The sequence below is a fragment of the Saimiri boliviensis genome, chromosome 11 (assembly GCF_048565385.1).
Source record: "Saimiri boliviensis isolate mSaiBol1 chromosome 11, mSaiBol1.pri, whole genome shotgun sequence".
NCBI classification, from domain to species: domain Eukaryota; kingdom Metazoa; phylum Chordata; class Mammalia; order Primates; family Cebidae; genus Saimiri; species Saimiri boliviensis.
In genome coordinates, this window is record NC_133459.1 from 14,060,912 (window position 1) to 14,087,074 (window position 26,163).

Below are 26,163 nucleotides of genomic sequence, written 5' to 3' on the forward strand. Positions count from 1 at the left end.
AGAGACAGTGAGGCCACTTCTGAATGGCATGCTGGCTGTGAAGAAAGTCGATTGTGTCTTTTTTTAGTTCAGGAAGACTTTTTTTTTTTTTTTGACACGAAGTTTCATTCTTGTTGCCCAGGCTGGAGTGCAGTGGTATGATCTTGGCTCACTGCAGCATCCGCCTCCTGGGTTCAAGGGATTCTCCTGCCTCAGCCTCCTGAGTAGCTAGGATTATAGGTGTCTGACCACGCCCAGCTAATTGTTTATATTTTAAGTAGAGACAGGGTTTCACTGTGTTGGCCAGGCTGGTCTCGAACTCCTGACCTTCAGGTGATCCACACACCTCAGCCTCCCAAAGTGCTGGTATTATAGGCATGAGCCACTGCACCCAGCCAGTTCATGGAGACCTTAAAACCCGGGGGAGTGGGTGGTTGTGAGGGTGGACTAGCCATGGGTCAGAGAATCATGATACCAGCTTGTCCCTACAGCGTCATGTCTTGGCAGCACCAAACACAGATGAGGAAACTGAGGTTCTGAGGGGTGTACGGAGCAGCTAGTGAAGCAGATGCATGCCAGGGTCCTTGGCTTCAGCTGCCATACTCCCCTATCTCCCCGACCTCCATGTTTCTCTGTCACCAGCGTCTTCCAGCTCTGAAATGATGAGCCTTTCCCTGTGGTATCCGCACACAGCCAGCCAAACACTCCACTGGATAACCCTCCACATGGATAACACCCTCACCCCTCAACCCTGTGGGACCTATATTGCATCCTTGCTGCTGCTGGGCAAGGTGGGATTTAGTTCCCTCCAGTGCGCTCATGTGCTTTGACTTCTCTGTGAAGTGGGGACCATGGCCCTTCCTTCCTGGGGCTACAGGGAGATGATGTGTGAAACGCATTAGTGATACCGTGGAGGTTGTAAGTGCTCGGTCCAGGGTAGATCTTTTTTATTACCCAGTGGGAAAGAGGAGCTAAGCGAAGCAAATGTGGCCTGGATTGCGTCCCCCTAAAATTCCTGTGTTTAAGCCTCCTGTCCCCAGTATTCAGAATGGGATTGCATTTGGAGATAGGGCCTTTACATAGGGGATTAAGGTGAAATAGTCACGAATGAGCCCTAATCCAATATCACTGGTGTCCCTGTAGAAAGAGAATCACTTGAGCCCAGGATTTTGAGACCAGCCTGGCTATACTGGGAGACTCCATCTTTACAAAAAAATTATACATACATACATATAGACACACACATACACACACACACACACACACACACACACACACACACACACACACGCCAGGCTTGGTGGCATGCACCTATAGTCCTCAGCTACTCAGGAGGCTAAGGCGGGAGGATTGCTTGAGCCTGGGATATTGAGACTACAGTGAACTGTGATCGTGCCACTGTATTCCAGCCTGGGCAACAGAGCGAGACTCTATCTCAAAAAAGAAAAAAAGAGAGAGAGCGATCAGGACGCAAACACACACATGGGGACAACCACTTGAGGACATGAGGAACAGGTGGTCATCTACAGAGAGCAGCCTCAGAAGGAACCAACCTTGATCTTGGACTTCCAGCCTATCGAATTGTGAAGAAATCGATTTTTGTTGTTTTAGCCACCCTGTCTGTGGCACTGGTTATGTCAGCCCCAGCAAACGAATACAAGCTCTTCATCTCCCCTCCCCTCCCTTCCGCCGCAAGCTGTCCTGTTTTAACCTCAATTTCAGTTTTATGATTAAACATCTCAGCGTCAATTATTTACAACACATCCAGATGAGTATCAGAGTTGCAGGGGACTGAGTGACTCACATCGGAGAAGCTGGTTTTTATGAAGGGAAATGACACTAAGAAAAGCAGGGAATTGTATCTCCTGGCCACAGAGACTGAAATTGACCTAGGAGAGTTTCTGGCAGCCGCAGCAGGGGAAGGGTCTCTTCGTGGGAGTGGGGGTCTTGGGGTCACTGGGCAGTGGGGCGTGCTACAGGTGCCTCACACCTGTGTATGGCACCTGCCAGCATACGAGCTGTCTGCTTACCCAAGAGTTGGTTTGACTGGGCACAGTTCCTTTATTCTGATAAAACTAATCACTCGGGACAGGCACGGTGGCTCACACTGGTAATCCCAGCATTTTGGGAGGCCAAGGTGGGCAGATCACGAGGTCAGGAGTTCAAGACTAGCCTGGCCAACACAGTGAAACCCTGTCACTACTAAAAATACAAAAATTAGCCGGGTGTGGTGGCAGGAGCGTGTAATCCTAGCTACTTGGGAGGCTGAGGCAAGAGAATCACTTGAACCCGGGAGGTGGAGGCTGCAGTGAGCCGAGATCGCACCACTGCACTCCAGCCTGGGCGACAGTTAGACTTAGTCTCAAAAAACAACAACAACAACAACAACAACAACAACAACAAAACTAATTGCTCGGAGTGAGTTGTGTCTAGTTTGAATCTTTGCTGCACCATTCGCTATGTGACTGAGCAAGTTGCTAAACTTCCCTGAACTCCAGGCTCCTCTTCTGTGAAATGGGGCTTATTCTAGAAACTTTTTTTATCAGGTCCTTGGGAAGTTTAAGCATGATAATAAATAACTGATAAATTAGAATATGATTATATTAAGTAAATGATATGCACAATAGATTGTTAAGAAAAGTACTTAAATATTAAATTTTTATAAATAACAGAACACAAAATTAATAAAGTAAATATATAATGAATATTAAAATTTTATAAATAAAAACAAAATAGAATACATGAAATTAATAGTAAGAATAAGTAATAATAAAGGCATGTAAAGCACCCAACTGGCACCTCACAGGAGCTCAGGAGAATGGTCACTGTAGTTGCCACAATTCCAAAATGTAACAGTTGGGGAAAAAAAAACAAGTATAACAAGTAACTTCCTAAAAATCGGAGGCAGGAAGGAAACCCAGGCCTCAAGAAAGCAGCTCTGGCTAAAATGCCTCTAGTAGGAATGTCAGGTATGACGTGGGAACGGGGGACGGCGAGGGAAGGGGGCTGGACCAGCTCAGCTCAATACCAAAAGGGCTCTTGGCAGCAGGTTTGGGAACCACTTCTAGACGGCATTACTGTGGCTAAAAAAGAAAATGTCCAGATATGGGCAGGACAAGCTTTCTCAAACGGCGCCCTCATCTCCAGAAGCAGAGCTGGTCTGAGAAAAGTCTGGGAACACAGAGGGCTTTTGCTTCTACAGGACTCATCCGCCTGCAGTGGGCTGGCTGGCTGCGACACGTACCTCGAGTTTGGACTTAAAAGCCCTCATCTAATGAGTACTTGAAATAAACATCAGTCTTGTCCTGTCGTCAGCACTTTGGAACTGCGGTTTGGAGCCCCCAGGCAGTGGGGTGCCCGCTGACTCAAGCATGAGAATACCTTTATCACGGTTTTTTGTCCCGGCAATGTTAGAACAAGTGTAAACTTGGCTCAACAGCAGAATCCTGGGTTAAAATGCAAACTTGCTAGAGGTGCTCCGCCATGCTGAGCCTCCCTCCAACCTGGCCACGCGAGGAGAGGGCGCATGGTTCAACAAGCCATTGGTTTTATCAGGATTAAGGAACTGTGTCCAATCAAACCAACTACGGGGTAGGGAAACTGTGTGCTGTCAGGCGCCATGCACAGGGGTGAACGGGATCTACACGGGTGTGAACGGGATCGCCGCCTGCAGGAGTTTCCTGGGTCTGCCATACTAATCACTCCTAACTTCATGGCTGAAAGCAACGCCCATTTATTATCTTGCAGTTCTGGAAGCCGGAAGTCCAACATCAGTTTCACGGGCAGTGCTGCAGGGGAGCATCCGTCTCCCTGCCTTTTCCAGCTCCGGGAGGCCACCTGCATCCTCGGGCTGGTGACCCCCTCCTCACCTCCTCCTGCTTCCATGATCCCATCTCCTGCTTCCTCCTTTGACCTTTCTGCTTTCCTCAGAGTTTTGATTACAGGTGTTTATTCATTTACCCAACAAAATATTAACTGAGCACCTAGTATGGACCAAGCGAGGGCACTACTCACCAAATGGGGCCCACCTGGATGATCCGATGTAATCCTCCCCATTGCAAGATTCTTAACTTAATCATGTCCCAAAAGACACCTTTTCCATATAGACTAACAGTTAACGAATTCCAGAAATTAGGACCTGGATATCTTTGAAGACCATGATTCAGCCTCCCAGGTGCCTGCTCCCAAATTCCAAGAAACACGGGGTGTTGAGCGGCAAAGAACCCTGAGCAGGACCCCAGCTTCTTCTCTGCCCCTAACTTGAATGGCCTCTGACCCCTTCTGGGCCTCTGTAAAGACGAATGGACGCCCACCTCCTCCACGGCCTGTAAATGATTTCTGCTACAATTAGAGCGGCTACCATCTGCCCGGCACTGGGTCAAGGTCCTCACTTATTCACTCACGGGTTCTTCAGCTTTGTGGTCCCCGGAAACTGCCAGGCAGGCTCCTGTCTTAAAGCCTTGGCTCTGTGGTTCCCTCCTCCACCTGGAATGTTCTTCCCCAGGTATTTGCGTGATTCCTCCCCCCTCATCTTTCGAATCTCTGCTCAGATATCATTTTCTTGGTGACTGCGTGCCTGGCTGCCATTTTAAAAATCACACCCTCCAGCTGTGTCACTTTCTTCTAGTCTGTATTACCTTTTACCATACCACAGCCTCGAACGTGAGCTCTATGGGGACAAGGCCTTCTGTCTGTTTTGATTGTTTCTGTATCCTCAGCGCTTAGATCGGGCCTTGGTCCATAGTAGGTGCTCAGTTAATATTTTGTTGGATAAATGAATAAACACCTGTAATCAAAACTCGGAGCTCAAGAGGCCGGGCGCGGTGGCTCAAGCCTGTAATCCCAGCACTTTGGGAGGCCGAAGCGGGTGGATCACGAGGTCAAGAGATCGAGACCATCCTGGTCAACATGGTGAAACCCCGTCTCTACTAAAAATACAAAAAATTAGCTGGGCATGGTGGTGCGTGCCTGTAATCCCAGGTACTCAGGAGGCTGAGGCAGGAGAATTGCTTGAACCCAGGAGGCGGAGGTTGCGGTGAGCCGAGATCGCACCATTGCACTCCAGCCTGGGTAACAAGAGCGAAACTCTGTCTCAAAAAAAAAAAAAAAAAAAAAACCTCGGAGCTCATAACTTATGAACCCAGTAAAACTCACTTTGCACAGATGACTGAGGTAGGACTGAGAGCCCTAAGAATTGTCATGTCTGGGTAATTACTAAGTTACAGAGCTGAGATACAAACCCGGCCTCTGGTCTGGAGTCCAGGCTCCCCGCCCCACGGCGTGGCACGTGGAGTGGATACTCACCAGCACCCTCTGCAGTCCCTGATTTGATAAATTCTCATCTCTGCCCTTCTCTGCTTTTTTGCTGCTAAATGCCCCTTGGGGAAGACAAACCAAATGAATCCAGTCGGTGTCCAGAACTGCCTGCCACACAAGGACAAATGCTGTGTCCAGATGGCCCCGAAGTTGACACGAGCCTGGCTGGCCACCAGGAACACCGAGCGGAGGCAGTAACACGGGACTGTCTCCAGCTTCTCTTCCAGGCCCCCGGTCCTCCCACTCTTCAGATTCCAGGACTAAGCCTCCAGAGGTGTCCGCCTAGGCTGGGTGCGGCGGCTCATGCCTGTAATCCCAGCGTGGATCACCTGAGGTCAGGAGTTCAAGACCAGCCTGGCCAACATAGTGAAACCCCATCTCTACGAAAAATACAAAAATAAGCCGGGCGTGGTAGCACACACCTCTAATCCCAGCTACTCAGGAGGCTGAGGCAGGAGAATCGCTTGAACCTGGAAGGCGGAAGGCGCAGTGAGCCGAGATCATGCCACTGCTCTCCAGCCGGGGTGAGAGAGTGAGACCTCACTGATGGAAACTCTGCCCCGCTTTAGCGGAAAGGCTGGCTTTTCTACTACCTGGTAGATGAGGGCGGCCTAGACGAGGGGGCTTTGTGGTGAGGGGCTGCCACTCACTAAGCTGAGACTTTGGGCACACCGCTGTGTGCCTCAGACTATTCCTTGATAAAATGGTTAGAGATGGGGATGACGCTACCTCCCTTATAGGATTGTTGGATGGGATGAATGAGCTAAATCGTGTAAAGCACTTGGTGTGTCGGTGCCCTAACTATGTGCTGGTGGTTGGGGGCTGGGGGGCTGGCTGGTGGTCAGAGCCTGTGCTTAGCCTTCTTTGCCAGGGTTGGGGGGCTGCTGATGTCATGGCCAGAGCCTGGAGAAGGTTCGAGGCGCCAGATTCGCATCGGGCTGACGGGAACAAGAGGTCTCGATCCCTCCGTGCTATCCTGGCAGAAGGAGACACAGAGATGTCACGTTTCCCAAGAAACACTGAATGTGACTGGGTCCCCTGTGCCAGCCTTCTAAATGAGGCTGCACCCCAGCCACTTGCTTAGGGAAAGACACTACGTCAAGCGGAAAAGATGTGCCGTTCATGAACCCGCTGCTTCTGCTTCTGGTCCCTGGAGTCTTCAGGATGGACGTGTCTTCCCTTCTTTCTCCAACACTCACTTGGATTAGCAAGGACCCTGCTGATGTCAGGTTTCCTAAAATTCACGGACATCTTGTGTTTGGAGTCAGGGAGGGAAGCTGCCTCTTTTCTCTGCCAGCCATGACATACTCTGGAAGATGCCCACTTTCCCATTGTGGTGGGATTCCTGAGGCTGAGCCCTCACTGTGGAATACCCTGATTTCTTACCCCCAAATGCCACCCAGAGGAAGGTCACAGAGGCCTCGAGGCCCCGAAGTGCTGTGTGTGGATCTTCCTTCTCCCTCCCCTCCTCAAATTGAATCCATCACTCTTTTCGGAACCTCTTCAGACATGCTCCATTTCGCAGTGCTACTTGGTGTTTAAAAACATGGGTTCTAGGCCAGGCGCAGTGGCACATGTCTGAAATCCCAGCACTTTGGGAGGCCAAGGCAGGCAGATCGCAAGGTCAAGAGATCAAGACCATCCTGGCCAACGTGGTGAAACCCTATCTCTACTAAAAATACAAAAATTAGCTGGGTATGGTGGCCTGTGCCTGTAATCCCAGCTACTCGGGAAGTGAGGCAGGGTAATCGCTTGAACCTGATAGGCAGAGGTTGCAGTGAGCTGAGATTGCATCACTGCACTCCAGCCTGGTGACAGAGTGAAACTCCGTCTCAAAAAAAAAAAAAAGCATGGGTTTTAGAGTCAGGTACACCCTACCCCTGCCGTGCACTCGCTGTGTGACCTTAGATAAATTACTTTACCTCTTGGAACCTGTGTCCTTATCTATAAAATAGAACCAATAACTATTAAACAATTATGCACGGAAAGAGCTCCCCAGAGGGCCTGGCACAGAATCGGCGTTCAACACATGCTGCCTCTTTCTCTGATGTTGACTTCCCTTCCATTAGGGAGAATCACCTGTCTTCCGGCTGTATCCTAAAGGTCTGTCTCACACATTTCTGTATCTACCAAAGCCCCTGGCGCACAGGAGGGGACCGGGAATTGTTTAAATCAAAATCTTCAACAAGTCATTTTAAAAGAAGTGTTCGAGTCCAGTGGTTCATGCTTGGTAATCCCAGAACTTTGGGAGGCTGAGGCAGGCAGATCGCTTGAGCCCAGGAAATCAAGACCAGCCTGGGCAACAGAGCGAGACCCTTTCTCTACAAAAGACAGAAAAATTAGCCAGACGTGGTGGCGTGTGCCTGTAGTCCAAGCTCCTTGCTTGAGCCTGGGAGGTCAAGGGTGCGGTAAGCCAAGATCATGCCACTTCAGCCTGGGTGACAGAGTGAGACCCTGTCAAAAAAAAGAAAAAGAAAGAGCAGAAAGAAAGAAAAAGAGAAAGAGAAAGAACGAGAGAACAGAAAGAGAAACATTTACCTGTCACCCCTTGCACCTCCGTCCTGAAGCACCTCTGGAAACCTGGGTGCCTTGCCCAGAAAGTGGCCCCCAGGGACTCAGCTTTGTGGGAACCCGCACAGCTCGGGCACAGGTGGACTTCACAGTCAGCTGGATTTCATTATGAGTCGACTGCCACTTACCGGCTGTGTGGCTCAAGGCAAATGACTTACCCTGTCTGAGACTCTAAGATGGTGGGGCGGATCATTCCTTGAAGGGTGGCGGTGAGGATCGGGTGAGTTTAGAAATGCGCCTGATTCATGCTGAGGATCAGCTGCTGCTGCTGCTTTCATGATAGCTGCTGAGGGGACTATTATTGTTACCGTTATTATTCTTACCCTTGCCTTGTGTATTACTTAACAGCCTTTCTTCTTTTTCCCATCAGCTCTCTGCAGCTGGGCAGCCCTCCTCCACACTCCCCTGCCTTTATGCCTCATTTGCACATTGCTTTTTGTTTTTCCTGAGTGCACAGTCTAAAAGACTCCCTGCGCTCTGTTGAAACAGGAACCTGACACCCTTTGACCTTGGTCCTTGGGGAGGTGGCCTGAAACTCCCTCCCAGGCGGGACAGGAGCAGCCGCTCAGCGCCTCTCTTCCTGCCCCCACTGCATGGGACTGGAACTTGTGACAAAAGTGATTGTAGGCTGAAACTTGGCCCAGAGAGCCCCACTGAATTCCTCCTTTGTGATGAGAACGTAGCGCAGCCCGGTGGAACCTGGGATCCCTTTCCCAATTATGCAGCTTGGCAGGAAGAGGTCGGTGCAGGGAGAATGCTCAAGGAGCCCCTTTGTCACGGGGGTTGGTAGCACTGCCAGCCGCCTCCAACTGGCAAGACCTCCTCCCACTAAAGCCAACTGGGCTGGGCGCTTCTGCCACTGCACCTTCCAGGGCTGCGGCACAGAACACAGTGGCCACGGGAGGGTCTACATCCAATGCCCATTTTTTCAACTATGTCCTGGAGAGTTTCTGCAATTCAGCGGGAAGGCCCAGCCATCAATGCTTGGGCCCTTTATCTATTTCAGCCCGGGCAGCACTGCTTTCCATTGTGCCATCTTATTTCAGTCGTTGTCTTCACGTTCAAGTTCATGGATAGTCAATCCAGATGTGCCTGGCTGTGATGGCCCCACTCAGGCGTCAGCCACACTGATGCCTGGAGCTGGGTCTCCCTCCCCAGCGCCCACTCCTCCACACCCACAGCACAGCCCCTCCCTGCCAGCTCTGGTTGGCCAAAGGCGTGCACGGGAGTGGAAAGAGCCTCTGCCCAGGATGGAGGCATGAGGCTAAAGGCTCCCATGCCCTCCTGCTGACTTCCACCTGTGAATATCAGGCAGCCGCTGAAACCTCCAGCCCCACCCGGGAGTTCTAATACAGACACTTTCTCAGGTCACAATGGAAATCACATTTATTCTGCATGTTTTTCTCATGTTGCCAGCAAATTATTTGCATACAGATACAAGATTTGGGTATCGGCTCTTCCTGAAAGTTAGCTCTTTCTAATCCTCTCCGCTTCAGGGTCAGCCTCGGACTGGGAATTTCCCCTCATTGAATGAGACATTGGTTAAACTTTGGAACTGGCCAGATATTCATGTATTTGTTCTATAAATATCTGCTCAGTACCTGAGTAGTTCCTGGCAGGCGGTGCTGGGGCCTGGAGCACGCATGGACAAGACAGACAGAAGCCTTGTTTCAGAGAATTCATACTCCAGCTGGGGAGACGGAGAGCCAGCGAAAAAGCAAAACTGAGATTAGTACTGACTGCAGTGTGTTATCAGCCATCCCTGGGAAGGAAAGCAAGGAACTCAGCAGGGGACCTGAGTGTAGCTGTGGGTGGGGAGGGGGACACATTTCCATTGGGTAGTCGGAGAGGTGTTCACTGAGGAGGTGGCATTCCAGCTGAAAACCAGAGGTCTCTACTGAGAAGTCGCCAGATGGCCAAGCATGGTGGCTCATGCCTGCAATCCCAGCACTTTGGTAAGGCCAAGGCAGGAGGATTGCTTGAGGCCAGGAGTTCAAGACCAGCCTGGGCAACACAGCAAGACCCCATCTCTACAAAAAGATTAAAAATTAAAACATTAGCTGGGTGTGATGGTGCGCACCTGTAGTCCCAGGTACTTGGGAGTCTGAGGCGGGAGGATCACTTGAGCCTGGGAGTTCAAGGCTGCAATGAGCTATGATCGTACCACTGCACTCCAGCCTGGGTGACAAAGAAAGACCCTGTCTCTAAAAATAATTTTTAAAAAAATTTTCAGTACAAAAATAAATAGCCAGACAAAAGAGACAGGTGGAAGGTTGGTTTCAAGCAGTAGGTATAGCAAGTGCCAAGGCCTTGTGGTAGGAAGGGGTTGGTGCTGCTGAGGAGCAGAAAGGAAACCACCGAGGGCTGGTGAGCAGGAGATACAAGCTGTCACAGCAAGACAGGGCCTCATCCCGTCTGATGGGGCTTGAGGGCCCTGGCCAAGGAGTTTGGATTTTAAGCTAAGAGTAATAAAAACACGTCGATGGGTTTTTGGACATTCTTGTTACAAAATATTTCAGTCATTCAAAAGAGTACATATAAGATATAATGAATTTTAAGGAATATTGTAGTAAAACACTCATGTACCCTCCGCTGTTCCCCTCCCCAATACCATTCTTCGTTCTTTATTTCTTCAGGAGTGAGTTTTTGTTTGTTTGTTGTGTTTTTGAGACAGGGTCTCATTCTGTCACCCAGGCTATAGTGCAGTGGCACACTCAAGGCTCACTGCAGCCTTGACCTCCTAGGCTCAAGCAGAGCCTCCCACCTCAGCCTCCCAACTAACTGAGACTACAGGTGTGAACCACACACTGGGCTTTTATTCATTTATTTATTTTTGTAGAGATGGGGTCTCACTATAGTGCCCGGGCTGGTCTCAAACTCCTGACCTCAAGCGATTCTGTCACCTTGACCTCCCAAAGTGCTGGCATTACAGGTGTGAGCCACTGTGCCTGGCCAGAAGATAGCCTGAATTTGTCCTGAATTTTAGTTTATAGTCTTTGCATTTCTTCCTCATAGTGCAAAAATGGAGCAAGGTATGGTTTGGTTTTGCCTGGTTTTGAACTTCCTTTAAGTGGACTTCGGCAGTGTGCTTTCTTCCGCAGGCTGCTTTTCTGTTCAACATTAGGTTTGTCAGGATTATCCTCACTGGTGCACACAGCTGCAGTTGACTCACCTTCACTGCTGCGTAGTACACCACAGAGTGACACTGTTCTGGTTTATCTTTTCTCCTGGGACCAATTTCTAATGTTGAACCAAACCCTGCATTCTTGGGATAAACCCATCTTCACTGTGATATGTTATCTCTTTTTTTTTTTTTTTTTTAGATGGAGTCTCACCCTGTCGCCAGGCTGGAGTACAGTGGTGTGATCTCAGCTCACTGCAACCTCCACCTCCTGGGTTCAAGCGATTCTCCTGCTTCAGCCTTCTGAGTAGCTGGGACTGTAAGCGCACTCCAGCACGCCCAGCTAAATTTTCTGGAATTTTAGTAGAGATGGGGTTTCACCATGTTGGCCAGGACGGTCTGGATCTCCTGACCTCGTGATCCACCCGCATCGGCCTCCCGAAGTGCTGGGATTACAGGCGTGAGCCACCTCACCTGGCTGTGATGTGTTATCATTTTAAAAAACATGATTGAGGCTGGGTGCTCACGCCTGTAATGCCAGCACTTTGGAAGGCCAAGGCGGGCAGATCTCCTGAGGTCAGGAGTTCAAGACCAGCCTGGTCAACATGGCAAAACCCTGTCTGTACTAAAAATATAAAAATTAGCCAGGCATTGGGGTGTGCGCCTGTTGTCCAGCTACTTGGGAGGCTGAGGCAGGAGACTCACTTGAACCCAGAAGGTGGAGGTTGCAGTGAGCTGAGATTGCACCACTGCGCTCCAAGCTTGGGCAACGGAGTGAAACTCCATCTTAAAAAAAAAAAAAAAAAAAAAAAAAAAAAGATTGGATTCCATTTGCTGATTTTTGTTTGGGCTGTTGGGTCAGACTGGCCTGTCCTTTTCTAGTTTTGGTGTCAAGGTCTATATGTTCCTTATAAGATGACCTGAGAGTGTTTCCTCTGATATTCTCTGGAGCATGTGTCTAAGGTGGATAAAACCATGAGAGGGCTTGATAAATGTTAGCTACCATGTTATCCTTCTGCAACTCATATTCTTCGTACAGAATTCTGGCTTCTTCTGGGACCACTTGTCTTACACAGACACCTACCCCAACCCCTACCCTTTCCCCCTAAAAACAAAGAAAGCATATATCTCCCCCACAGGTGACTCCAATTGCAATGCTCACAGCTTACTTAGAAGGCTGCATCTCTGTGGTTTTTTATAGGTGGATCTTTAACTCAAGACTCTAGCATGAAGAGCTGCCTTCAGGCCTGCCCTGAGTCTCCTCAAGTAACAACAGGTAGGAACCTTTCTAACTGGTTAATAATTTTTTTAAAAAAACTCAGATGTAGAATCATTCATGTCTCCCCTTAGGGCCTCCTCAGACATGAGGAGGGCTCTAGAGGTTGAGTTTGGCCAAGCCAGAACCCCAGACTGCCCACCAAGCCTGCTCTGTTTCAGGGACATATCGAAAGCTGTGTGTTCCAAATTCTCTAAGCATAAAATTAGCTTCTTTCCATATTTTTGAAAGGGAAAGAAAACCATGCTAAATATAACTGGAGTGCTGTCCAGGGTCAACAAGCCAGAAACAGGACAAACAGCTGAGCAGCTAACCCTCTGGGAGCCAGGTTGCTACACTCCCCACGGACCCATCAAGATCACGGTCCCCAAAGACAGGGCTGAACTGAAGAACAAGTGTATGTGACCGTCACACACGTGACCCTGCCACGAACCCAGAAAACCAAAACTAGTTTATGAAAGCAACACATAGGCACTTCTGTTTTCTAATTCTTATTCTCCCAGGAAGAAAAAGAAAATGAAAATCATCGTTAATTCCATCACACAGGGAAAATAACTATAAACATCATAATAGATAATCCAACTGTTGTGAAACTTACTACGATACATTAAATAGTGGTTCTCAGCCTTTCCCCCCACCTTGCCCTCCCTGAGAAGTCTTTTAGACGTTCTTTTTGGAGTACTTGAAATGTAACGCCAAGGATGCACTGTGTATCTATTTATGTCTGTGGCCCTGTGGAGGGTCACAAACCACAGTAATAGCCAAGATTTTTCTCACCCCATCCCCAGGAAACAGTTCTTGCCCCTTGTGGGTGATTTTACCCACTGAGAATACAAGTTCTAATATTAAATCACAAGTTTTTGTCTGTTTAAGCACTTATGGCTGTGCTGCTCACATGCTGCTCTCAGCGCTTTATATATATTGTTGATTTATCATAACTCCCCTATGAGGTAGGTACTAGAGAGTTTTGTGTGTGTTTTTGTTTGTTTGTTTTGTTTTTTGGGGTTTTTTTTTTTTTTTTTTTTGAGATGGAGTCTTGTACTGTCGCCAGGCTGGAGTGCTGTGGCGAGATCTCGGCTCACTGCAACCTCCACCTCCCAGGTTCAAGTGATTCCCCTGCCTCAGTCTCCCGAGTAGCTAAGACTACAGATGTGCACAACCACACCGGCTTATTCTTTGTATTTTAGTAGAGACGGGGTTTCACCATGTTGTCCAGGATGGTCTCGATCTCCTGACCTCATGATCCACCCGCCTCAACCTCCCAAAGTGCTGGCATTAGAGGCGTGACACACCACACCCAGCCGAGAGTTTCTATCTCCATTTTACAGTTGTGGAAACTGAGACACAGAGAGGTTAAGTAACTTGCCAGGGGTCACACAGCCGGGAAGGAATAGAGTGAGGATCTGAGCCTGGATAGCCTGGGTCCCAAGCTCGCTCTTAACCACTCAGCGATGCTACCATGCAGCAATACGGTCAGATTGTAAAAATTCACAAGAGAGAAATAGAGAGTGAAGGGTACACTTTCCAAGTTTCCTTTATTCCCAGAAGCAATCATTGGTACAAGGCTGGAAGGTGTCCCCTGGGATTTTTACATACGTGTGTATATATTTAAATACATTGTCTCTTTTATTTTAATGTAAATACAATCATCCAGGCTTCTTTTTCCCATATATTCATCTGTGTATAAAGAATTTTTATAAAATTAGAATCAAGCTGAACATACTGTTGTTTTAACCTTGTTGTTTGATTTAAAAATATATTAGCTGCTTTGAGACCATAATTTCATAAGTGCATGAACCGTAATTTATTACCCTGATCTGGATTATTGGCTATTGAAGTAGCTTCTAGCTTCTCACCACTGTAAAGCTGTGATGAATATCTCTGTACATAATTCTTAGACGTTGGAGCCAAAGGGTAGAAACATTTTTGAAACTTTTGTTCTACAAATGCCAAAACTTGTCATCTAAAAAAATACCATGAAATTGCCATCCCAACACCTTTCTCCACACTGAGTATTATCACCTGTTTTTAATCACTGACAGTTTATCAGATCAAAAAAAATGTATTAATCCTTTTTTTTTTTTTTTTCTTTTTTGAGACGGAGTCTCACTCTGTAGTCCAGGCTGGAGGGAATGGCTCCATCTCAGCTCACTGCAACCTCTGCCTCCCAGGTTCACCCGATTCTCCTGCCTCAGCCTCCCGAGTAGATGGGATTACATGCACGTGCTACCATGCCTGGCTAATTTTTCATGTATATATATATTTTTAGTAGAGATGGGGTTTCACCGTGTTAGCCAGGCTGGTCTCAATCTCCTGACCTCGTGATCTGCCCGTCTCAGCCTCCCGAAGTGCTGGGATAACAGGCATGAGCCATCGTACCCCGCCAGTCCTGACATTTTCATCTCCGCCCGTGACCCGCATCTGGAGCCTGTCTTTCATGCAGCACAAGGCTAAAGCTGGAATGGAGAATTAATGAGAGCAGGCAGGGAGGGGGTTAAGGCAGCTCAAATCACTCTCGGCGCCCCAGGTACAGGGCCTCCCTGTCAGGCACTTAGCAGGTGCTCAGAACGTGGTAGTTGCATCACTCCTGCTTCCGGCACCAGCCCCTGGTGTGCACGTCTCCACCCTCCGAATCCGACCTTGTCTCGGATCCATTTGACAGAACCAGTGCTTTGCTAAGGCTGCCAGAGCCCCCATCCTTCCTTTTGCCAGCCACTAGTGATACTGTAAGAAACAAGTATCCTTGTGTGTGATGCCCTTCCCGACCGGTCCTACCGCAGCGGTCTGCAGTGGGATCCCTATTCAGCACCCTGCACACCACACACATGCCCACACCTACCTGTTCATATTCCATCCATATGGATGCATACGTACACAGGTGCTCACAGGTATGCACACGTGCTCATGTGTGCATAAACATGCACCAACGCATGTGTTCATGCACTAGTATACCTTGGTGCTTCTTCCTAACTCCTTCAAGAGCAGGGCCGGTGCATTCACACACATGCACACACACAGTGCTGTGCATTCAGAGTGCAGGCCCAATGACGCCAGTGGGACTTTCCCCCACGTAGACTTGCCGTGTGTCCCACAGCCCTGAACTAGGACACCCTGCTGTCTAATCCCACAGTTCCTATATTTCCCTCCCACTTTATTGGTATTCCCTATAGATAATTTTCCTGCTGGCCTAGAAGCTCTACTAATCCTTTTTTTTTTTTGAGACGGAGTTTCACTCTTGTTGCCCAAGCTGGAGTACAATGGTGCGATCTCAGCTCACCGCAACCTCTGCCTCCCAAGTTCAAGCTATTCTCCTGCGCCGCCACGCCTGGCTAATTTTGTATTTTTAGTAGAGACAGGGTTTCTCCATGTGAGTTGGGCTGATCTCGAACTCCCGACCTCAAGTGATCCTCCTGCCTTGGCCTCCCAAGGTGCTGAGATTACAGGTGTGAGCTCTGCTAATCCTTAACTTGCTCGCTGCTGTTTCTCCAGTGCCTAACATGCTGCTTAGCAGGTAGTTAGATGCAGAAGAAATATTTGTTGAGCAAAAAAAAAAGAGAAGGAACAGACTTCAAGCTGATAAAGGTTGTTACTCCAAATATTTTTAAAGTATCTTTTAACAAAGTGGTCAATTTCAGATAAGCTCACAGTTTCATAAGAAAATATCTTCACAGCATCAGATTTCAAGCAGCCTGGTCAGCCATCCTTTTGGAGAGACTGGAAAGAACGCAGAATTGTAAACAGGACCTTGCCCAGCTAAACATCTTGTAAATTTTACTGTTTTACAAAAGTGCCTGTCACAGGAATAACTTATGGGCTGAGAAATGGGGGGTGCGGTTTTGCCAGGGGCATTGCTAGCTTCTCCTCCTGGGTCCTTGGAAATGTTCTAACCTAAAACCTTAAGTGAATGCTTCTCTGGCTCACTCACAACCGACAAATGCTGTGGAATCCCGGGACTGCGGGCTGTTCCCTTTAGCGCAGGGTCTCTGAGCTGCTTGGTGGAAAGAAGGTTTATTTTGTCCAGCTGGGCACAGGAGTGAAGAGCAAGAATGTGCAGGCCTCTGCCCGCTTTAACAAAGGGAGAACTCGGTGCGGCTTCAGAGAAGCTTGTCTTGCTGGGTGGCTTCTCGTGGCCTCTATTCATTTTATCCAGCATTGACTCTGCAAACATTTTTTGAGTCCCTGCTGTGTGCCAGGCTTAGAGATGATGATGGATGCTGTGGTTATGGGAAGAGAGAGACTCACTACAGTGGTTGCTGGAGGCTTTGGGGAGCACATGAAAGAGGCACCTGAGCTGGGGTAACCAGAGAACTGAGGAGTTCTGGAGGGTGTGGGGGGGGGGGTGGGCATGTGCAAAGAAAGGCAGGCTGGGAGATGCCATAGGAGAGGCAGGACCCAGGCTAAGGCCACCATGAGCAGCAACATTCTAAGAAGCTGGATTTTCTCCTGCAGGAAATAGAGAGCCCTTGAGAGTGGTGGACAGAGAGCAGTAGGCTGTTTGGCCTGGACATACCATTGGTTGAGGCCCTGTCCCCCAGGCGAGCCTGTTAAAACTATCAATTGTGGCCCATTCAGCCCATCCCTCACTCTCCGAGAGCAGCCTCCATCCAGAGCTGAGATTTTACTGCATTTCATTAAATTCCACACAATGTTTTAATGACCTGAGCTCTGACCTTTCTGGCCTCCTGCAGGGCAAGGTCTGGCTTTTCCTTTTCAGGGAGTAGGGGGTGGGCAGACCAGCCTCCCTTCTTGCAGCCTCACACGTAAGACATCTGGAATGCATCAAAGGCGAGGCCCAGCCAGAGCCAGCGGGCTCGGTGCTGCGGCTTAACTCCTTCGAGAGCAGAGCCGCCCCGTTCACAGAGCGCCTGGAATCGGAACTGATCGTTCTCTCTGCTCTTTCTGCCTTCCTTGCAGGCCCTTCCGCCGCAGCCATCTACACAGGAGTCCACCTGATTGCTCAGAACCATCCCTCCGGAGTTTGGCTGATGTTTTTCTAGCGTGGGGCGAGCAATTTTGTGGGGTGCATTTAACGGGGCTTTGTTGTGACTGCTCCTTTTTGTATATTTATTTTCTCTCTTGGAACCGGGCCTCGCCCTCCTCCCACTGACAGGATGGCCCAGTCCAAGGCCAACGGCTCGCACTATGCGCTGACCGCCATCGGCCTGGGGATGCTGGTCCTTGGGGTGATCATGGCCATGTGGAACCTGGTACCTGGTTTCAGTGCAGCTGAGAAGCCAACAGCTCAGGGCAGCAACAAGACTGAGGCGGGTGGTAGCATCCTCAAGAGCAAGACCTTCTCCGTGGCCTACGTGCTGGTCGGGGCAGGGGTGATGCTGCTGCTGCTTTCCATCTGCCTGAGTATCAGGGACAAGAGGAAGCAGCGGCAGGGTGAGGACCTGGCCCACGTCCAGCACCCGACAGGCGCCGGGCATCATGCCCAGGAGGAAGACAGGTGAGGCCTGACCGTCCCCTTCCCTCCCCGGATCAGGGATGGGCACGCATGCATGCACATACACACATGTGCACACCTTTCTGTGGTGAAGAGACTGTCATCTACAAGACTTTACTGTCCCATGTTTGCCTATGAAGGCTCTGTAAAGAGTTTATCATTTTACAGATAACTTTAGACTTTTCTACCAGAGCTTCCCAAATAGAGTGGTACAATGGATTACAGGTGAACCAAGATTTTTTTTTTTTTAATTTTATTACAATAGATTTTTACACCATGGAATACTATTCAGCCATAAAAAGGAACAAAATACTGTCTTTTGGGCCAGGTGCAGTGGCTCAGGCCTGTACTCCCAGAACTTTGGAAGGCCAAGGCAGGTGGATCACTTGAGGTCAGGAGTTGAGACCAGCCTGGCCAACGTGACGAAACCCCATCTGTACTAAAAATACGAAAAGTAGCTAGGCATAGAGGTTGCTCTGAGCCGAGATCGCACCACTGCACTTCAGCCTGGGCGTCAGAGCAAGACTCTGCCTCAAAAAAAAAACAAACAAAAAACCTGTCTTTTGCAGCAACTTGGGTGGAGCTGGAGTCCATTACTCTTAAGTGAACCAACATTTTGACCTGCCCAGGGCCACTGAGCAAGGCCTGGGGTGACCAGCGCCTTCACACTCAGTGCCTGTCCCTTCACCCCAGCGTGCTGTGGATATGCTTTGATTTGAAATGGCTGGGAAGCAATTTTCCACGTGTGCAAAAATGCCACCAACAAATTTAAAAGATAAGTGATATGGGGGACATATGGTAATAGTTGATACCCCTATTATAAAAAGAGTCCTTACAAATGAATATGTAAGATGAATATGCCAATAGGAAACAGATAAAGCTTATAAATATTCCCTGGATGTTCAGCCAATAGATGTTCAACTTCATTAATCATGAAATGCAAGCAAAAAGATATATATATATATATATATATATATATATATATATATTTTTTTTTTTTTTTTTTTTTTTTTTTGGCCCATCATATTGGTTAAGATAGACAGCCCCTACTGTTGGAGGGTTGTAGGGAAGATGAATGGCTGATGGAATGTTGACTGCTATAAACTTTCTGAAGAGTTTCACCATAAGGGGCAATACTGAAGATTCTAAGAGTTTATCCCTGGGAGACAGTCCCACAAGTTCAAAGGAGTTTGTACCAGTATATTTATCAGAACGTTGTTTAGGATAACAAAAACTTAGAAACAGCCTAAAAACCCATTTACGAAGTGAAATGCAGATGTACCTACTCAGTGGAGTTCTCTGCAGCCGCTGTTGATCTGGATTTGTTAATGTGGCACCGTAGCCACAGCACTGAGGAGGGGATGATGTAATATGGCATCTTTGGTCAGGTTCTGGTCCCATCAGATGTTGTGGCTGTGGGATTGGAGGGGTAGAAGAGGTGTACCCCAGAATGTTACACTGGTCAGTCTCCAGGTAGAAGGATATGGGATGTTTTTCTTTTCTTCATTAGATGTTTCTGTGTCGTTTGAATTTTCTACAAGCATTTCTTATCTTTATAGTGGGAGGGGAATTGTTCTTAATTTAATATGGATTAAAGGAAACCCTGTACACTAACGGTGGGAATGTAAATTAGTGCAGCCACTATGGAGACGTTTAGAGGTTCTTCAGAAAACTCAAAATAGAGCTACCAAATGATCCAGCAATACTGCTTGTGGGTATACACCAGAAGAAAAAAAATCTCATTATATTGAAGTGATTTCTGCCCTCCAATGTTACCAGTTACCACCCCTTTCCATGGTAATGACCCTGAAGTTACCATCCCTTTCCTAGAAAGTTCTAAATAGCCTGCCCCTCAATATGCATTAACCCACCCCTTAATTTGCACATAATTGAGAGTGGGTGTAAGAGGGTATATACAATTTCCAAATTAAACTCATTTTCTGATAACAAAAGATAATACATGCTATATTGGTCAGGGTTCTCCAGAGAAACAGAACCAGTGGGAGATATATATATATATATATATATATATATATATATATATATTTTTTTTTTTTTTTTTCTTAATGGAGATTTATTATGAGGAATTGGTTCCTGGAATTATGGAAGCTAAAAAGTCCCACGATTCTGTAAGCTGCAGACCCAGGAAATCAAGGGGTGTAATTCATTCTGAGTTTGAAGGCCTGACTGAGAACCAAGGGAAGTGAGGGTGTAAATCCTAGTCTGAGAGCAGGAGAGGATGAAATGGGATGGCCCAGCTCAAGCAGTGAGGCAGGGAGAGGAGAGTCAAATTCCTGCTTGCTCTGACTTTCCGTCTATCGAGGGCCTCCGTGGGTTGGAGGGTGCCAACACACTGAAGAGGGGACTCTGCCTTACTGAGCCCACCGAGTTGAATACTAATATCTTCCAGAAACATCCTCACTCTCACAACATTTAATCTGGACAACCGTGGCCAGTCAGGTTGACACCTAAAATTAACCATTACACATGCTTATTCTAGAAAACTTGAGAAATATAGAAAAGAACAAAGAAGGAATATCAATCACTCATCATCCCCTCCCCTAGCTGTGAGCACACTGGGCTCATTCCTAAAGGAAGGTGGGAGGAGAACCAAGGTGGGCCTTGAGGTTTCCGATGTTGGCCATGATCACCCCACAGGTTCAAGTGTAGGGTCCTGGAAAGTGCCTATTGGCGTTAATTCCTGTCAATGTGGAGAAAACATCCCGACTTTTTGGTTTTCTCTTTCAACAGTCAAATGAGAATAAGGCTGAGGAGGACCTGATCTTTTTGAGTCTTGGGGTAAACGTGGAAGATAAAATTACAGAATCATTTGAGACACACATAAATGTTACATTTCAGATATTCTTCCTCTACCTGGAGGCAACCATTTTACTGAAAGTTGGTAGCTACTTCGTACATTTTTGTGTTGCCTTTGGCCAAAGGACCCAGCTGAGCATGGAAGAGCTCACCTGGCATGTTGCTAAGTGGGACAGACTCAAGGCAAAGGAAGTTTAACACCCAGATAACATGGTGCAGTAGTTGAGAGTATGGTGTTCAGTTCTGGCCTCCCATTTCCTGAAGGTCTGACCAAGTCACTTAATCTTGATGTATCCCAGTCCATCTATAAATTGGATATAATAATAGTGAGATAGAAACTGGCAGGACTTGTTTTCTGGTCATAACCCTGCTGACCAAAACAGGATGTGGTCCAGATGAGATAAGGTTAGAACAAACTAGCCAAAACCAGCGAACGGTGATGAGGGTGATAACATAGCTGCCCTCATTGTTCATCAGCATGGGACACTCTCAGCAGTGCCGTAACAGTTTACAATTGCCACGGCAACAACCTGACAGTTACCATCCCTTTCCGTGGTAACGACCCAGAAGTTACCGCCCCTTTCCTAGAAAGTTCTAAATAGCTTGCCCCTCCATTTGCATTAACCCACCCCTTAATTTGCATGTGATTGAAAGTGGGTATAAGTGGATATAAAGGCAATTTCCAAGAGCCCCTATGTTGCCGACTCTGGGTGTACTGCCTATGAGTCGTCCACAAGGAGCAGTGTCTGCCCTTCAGTAAAGAATGATCGTCTAACATCACTGGCTCACCCTTGGATTCCTTCCTGGGTGAAGCCAAGTACCCTCCCAGGCTAAGCCCTGGTTTGGGGACTCACCTGTCCTGCATGAATAATACTTACAGTGTTGTTAGGAATCTGAAATTGGTTCCTATGTGTTAAAGTACTTAGAAGAGAGCCCAACACTTGGAATGTTCGCTTTTATTGCCTCTAAGACCCATTTGTTACTTCCAAGGCTGCTGTGTGTGGACTCTTTGGAGCCCATCCCTTTGGGATTTTTGGATGACTTGAGTGCATGCTAACACTCTCCCTGTCTCTGTGTGTCTTCTCGCAGCCAGGAGGAAGAAGAGGAGGAGGAGGCTGCCTCAAGGTACTATGTCCCCAGCTACGAGGAAGTGATGAATACAAACTACTCAGAGGCAAGGGGAATGGAGCAGAACCCGAGACTGAGCATCTCTCTCCCATCCTATGAGTCACTGACAGGGCTCGATGAGAACACCCCCACAACCACCAGGGCTGATGTGGAGGCCAGCCACGGGAACACCCCTGACAGGCAGAACTCTAAGTTGGCCAAACGGCTGAAACCGCTCAAAGTTCGTAGGATTAAATCCGAAAAGCTTCACCTCAAAGACTTTAGGATCAACCTCCCAGACAAAAACGTCCCTCCTCCCTCGATAGAGCCTTTGACTCCTCCACCGCAGTATGATGAAGTCCAGGAGAAGGCCCCCGACACCCGGCCACCCGACTGAACGGCCCCACTTGAGCCACACTCCCTCCTGTCTCTCACACCTTCTGCCCCTAAGACTCTAAAAAAGCCCCGTGAGCCACGGTTGAGAAACGGAGAGGCCAGCTGTGCACAGAGCCATTTGGATGGGGGGAGGGGATTCTCTGTATCAGGAGTGACTGTGGTCCCACACTGCCTCCTGCTGCAGGTGCCTTGGAAAGAGATGCTGCCTTGGAGCTGGTGAATCTGTGGACCACACTCACCACAGGCATCTCCTAATCCTCTTAACTCTGAATCGCAGGTCACATTCTCCTTTCCAGCTAGGAAGGGGTTCCTAGCAGCTGGTTTAGACTGTGGTTGTTTCATTTCAAAAAAAAACAAAAAAAAAAACAAGTTTTGTGTTTGCTGTCTTCGCTGGAGTCCTGAACCGAGGGTAGGAAATACGACCTGGCTTTGTAGGAAGGACACAGGCTGTGTTATGAATTAAGTGGTGAGGCTCGATGGCAGCCCTCGCAGAGCCCCTGGTGCTGTCTTTCGTTGAGGGCTTGAGGCCTGATGAACTTAGGCATGTGATACGTGGTAGTCTTAATTGGTACACTTAACTAGTCTCTTCTGTGTAATAGCGAGAAAAGGAAAACTGTAGGAAATGTTCTGTTCTTTTTGAAATGCCACACAATGGAGCTTTTTATAATAAAATATTTTATATGTAGTACATTTGGGTGTTGAGTTACTTTAGCAGCTCTTCCAGTACTGACTTTCTTAGGGAAAAACAGCAAAAATAATAGCTAATGTGTACTGAACACTTATGCCAGGTGTCGTGCTGAGCATTTCACACATCATCCCATTTCGTCCGGACCCAAGTCTGGTAATAATGCCATTTTGGGTTGGCTCACGGAGGATTTAGGTTAATGCCAGTGCCCTGTGTACACTGCCAGTAAGCGGCAGAGCTGGGGTTTGAGCCCAGGTTTCCTGGCTCCAAGACCTAGGTTCCTAAACACCCCACCAAACAGCTCAGTATGAAGAGCTTTTCCAGACTCTGAATGAGACTTGTACTTCTCACGTTCAGAGGTTGTCCCTGTTGACCCATGTGCCCAAAAGAAAGTTCTGGTTGTTTAAACAGCAGCTTTCTACCTGTCTAGACCTCCTTCCTATCTCCCTCTCCTGAGAACTAGTCCAGGAGGGAGCTCAGTGCAGCTTGTTCTCTGCCCCCAGAACTGACAGGCTGTGTAATTGTAGGAGGTGGGTGAGCATGTCCCCCTGGAGGGGGAAAGTGACTGTGCAGCCCAGAAAAGCAGTGCAATGAATAAGAAATGCCCAGGGAATCACACACGGTTGAAGATGGGACACGGGAGGGGAATGGAGACCTATAAGGTCAGGGTCTTGACCATGAAGTGAGAGTCCAGGAAAACAAGTCCAAAGGAAGCCTTCCTGCTATTGGTAGGCATGGAGCCAGCCTGCTGGGTGTCAAACCTGGTGGGAAGAAGATTCCCAGGCCCAGATGTTTCCTAACAAGCTCTGGTGGAGAGGGAAGGGATGACAGGCAGTGATCACTTTCTTATCTCAAGATTGGCAGCAGCAGCTAAAGTTCCAAGCTTTCACTTTCCTTATGCAATGCATTATTAAAAGGGGAGATATTGGGATTGGCTTTGTGGCGTGGGACACCCGGAGGCCTGGTCCGTTCCCCTGCCCACTCCTGAGCTGACTCATGGCTCTCTGTGTCTCATGTCCCTGGGCTGGGCTTGCTTTCCTGTTACTCTCTGTGCTTCTTTCCAACCAGAGGATAAATGGGAGGAAAACAAAAGAGAAGAGCAAGGACCCAGATGACTTGAGACATGACTTTGTGGAAGAGCTCTCAATCTGGCTTCCGGTAGACACCTTTTGGGATGTCTCCCTAGTCTAGACCCTCCATGGGGGAGAAGGAGTTGTAGGACTTGGGTGGGCTGATGGGTGGTCCCCAAAGGTATCAGACCCTAATCCCTGGAACCAGTGACTATTATCTTGTAAAGTTTTTGCAGCTTTGATTAAATTAAGGATTGGAGATGATGGGACTGTCCTGGATTAGCCAGGTAGGCTCTTCATGCCAACCACAAATGTCCTCACAAGCAAAAGAGGGAGAGTATATCCACAGAAGAGAAGGAGGCAATGTGATCCCAGAGGCAGAGATGAGAGTGATGAATCTACAAGTCCAAGAATGCCAGCAGACACTGGAATCAGGAAGAAGCAAGGAACAGATTCTCCCCTAGGGCCCCTGAAGGATGCAGCCCCCTGCTGACACCTTGATTTCAGACCAGTTAATATGATTTTGGGCTTCTGGCCTCCAGAACTGTGAGAGAACACGTCTCTGTTGTTATTGGTCACCAACTTTGTAACAATTTGTTATAGAGTTCATAGGAAACCAATAAAGGGCTCAATCTTCAACTCACTAGAGGCCCTGCTTTGGCCTCAACAGTTCATGACTCTTCCCACAGATGGGAGTGCAATGGAAATAGCATATAGGAACCCTGCTTGTATGCCTGGAAATGATCAAGTAGAAAATTATTCAGATTATAATGGACATGTAGTGATACACAATACAGAGCATAGGCTCACCTCTTTCTAAAATGAAGGCAGAGAGAATGTTAGCTGGAAACTTTAACCGCCAGGTTTGGAGTCCTAAATAGTGCCTCAAGGCAAGGAAATTCTCTGCAGTATTGAGTTAAAACCACCTGTCAAAGCAGGAGGCCACCTTCACTCAAAATTCCCCAAAGCACATTTGTCCTGTTTGCTTGTCAGTTCAGGGCTAGTATTATCCTCAGGATTTTCTCTCTTTGGACTGGAAAAGAAGAAAGGAAGAAAAAGGAAGGAGAGAAAAGAGGAAGGAAGATGAATAGAAGGGGAAGGGAGGGAGGGAGAAAAGGAAGGACGGAAGGGAAAGGAAATGAAGAGGGGAAGGGAAGGGAGGGGAAGGGAGGAGAGAGAGAGGGAAGGAAGAGATGAGGGGAGGGGAGGGGAAGAAAGGGAAGGGAAGGAAAGGGGGAGGGAAGGAAGAAAGGAAGGGAAGGAGGGAGAAGCTAAGAAGGCAAGAACCAGAAGATTCTAGTTCTTTTATTTCCTCTCAATGATGTTTTTGTTCCTAAAGTAAATATAAAAGCACAAAGATGGGGGAAATGGAAGTAGCAACCCACATGGCCCCAGGGCTGTCAGCGAGCAGCAAGAAGAAATATGAATGAATTATGGTTTTTTTTAAGCCCCATTCAGCATTCCCACCCTATTCAAACATATCTCAGCACCCTGTTGGGATCATGTGACCTCCATGCTCTCGGGTTGCAGCTGATTGGATCTGAGGTGTGTACCCAGGATACCCAGGGAGAATCAATCAGAAGCTGAGTTTGGCTAGGCAAGTCTTTCCCAGGAGCCAGGCTTGGGATAGAGAATTCAGCTGAGTGATGTGGTCTCAGGGGTTAGGTGACTGTTTGGGGGGGCGTCAGGATGGGCCACAGACAAGTGAAGCAGAAGAAGCCACTCTGCAGAGAGAGAATGGAGCTAACTGCTCGAAGATGTAGCCATGAAAAATGAGCCTCAGAGACTGCTGCCTCCTGGTGACTTTCTGGTCCTTGGTCCTTGAAAAGCCCAGCTGTACTGAGAGATGGTATCCCTCAATCAATTTCTTTCTTTAGCGTTAATCTTTGTTTTGCTTTTTTTCTTGAAACGGCGTTTTGCTCTTGTTGCCCAGGCTAGAGTGCAGTGGCACGATTTTGACTCACTGCAACCTCCACCTCCTGGGTTCAAGCGATTCTCCTGCCTCACCCTCCCAAGTAGCTGGGATTACAGGCGTGTGCTACCACACCCGGCTAATTTTGTATTTTTAGTAGAGACGGGGTTTCACCATGTTGGTCGGGCTGGTCTCGAACTCCTGACGTCAAGTCATCCACTTGCCTTGGCCTCCCAAAGTGCTGGGATTACAAGCATGAGCCACCGCACCTGGCCAGCTTTGATCTTGAGTTTAACTGAAATCCTTGAGGACAGAGCTGCCTTTCCATTGTCCACAGTGCTGGGCCCATAGCTGGTGCTCCACTTAACCTCGATACTGATTTTCCCTTTCCTCTGACTGGTTGCAGTTCTGGTGAAGGGGCTCCAGAAGCAGATGATTAAGGCACAAGACTGGAGCGTGACTGT

The 26,163-nt window shown here is 48.1% G+C and overlaps 1 protein-coding gene across 3 annotated transcripts in view; it reads left to right on the top strand.

Moving 5' to 3' along the window:
* The window catches only part of TMEM51 (transmembrane protein 51), a 69,494-nt gene extending 46,772 nt beyond the window's left edge, over nucleotides 1-22,722 (top strand). For 2 of the 3 annotated variants that reach the window (XM_074380100.1, XM_010345568.3), the window contains exons 2-4: nucleotides 12,189-12,263; nucleotides 17,178-17,715; nucleotides 21,619-22,722. In XM_074380100.1, coding sequence (XP_074236201.1) covers nucleotides 17,375-17,715; nucleotides 21,619-22,033 — 756 coding nt within the window. In that variant the 5' untranslated portion in view covers nucleotides 12,189-12,263; nucleotides 17,178-17,374 and the 3' untranslated portion in view covers nucleotides 22,034-22,722. The remainder of the gene's footprint in view (nucleotides 1-12,188; nucleotides 12,264-17,177; nucleotides 17,716-21,618) is intronic. The other variant, XM_039474313.2, reaches the window with a different exon arrangement.
* Nucleotides 22,723-26,163: the final 3,441 nt, after the last annotated feature.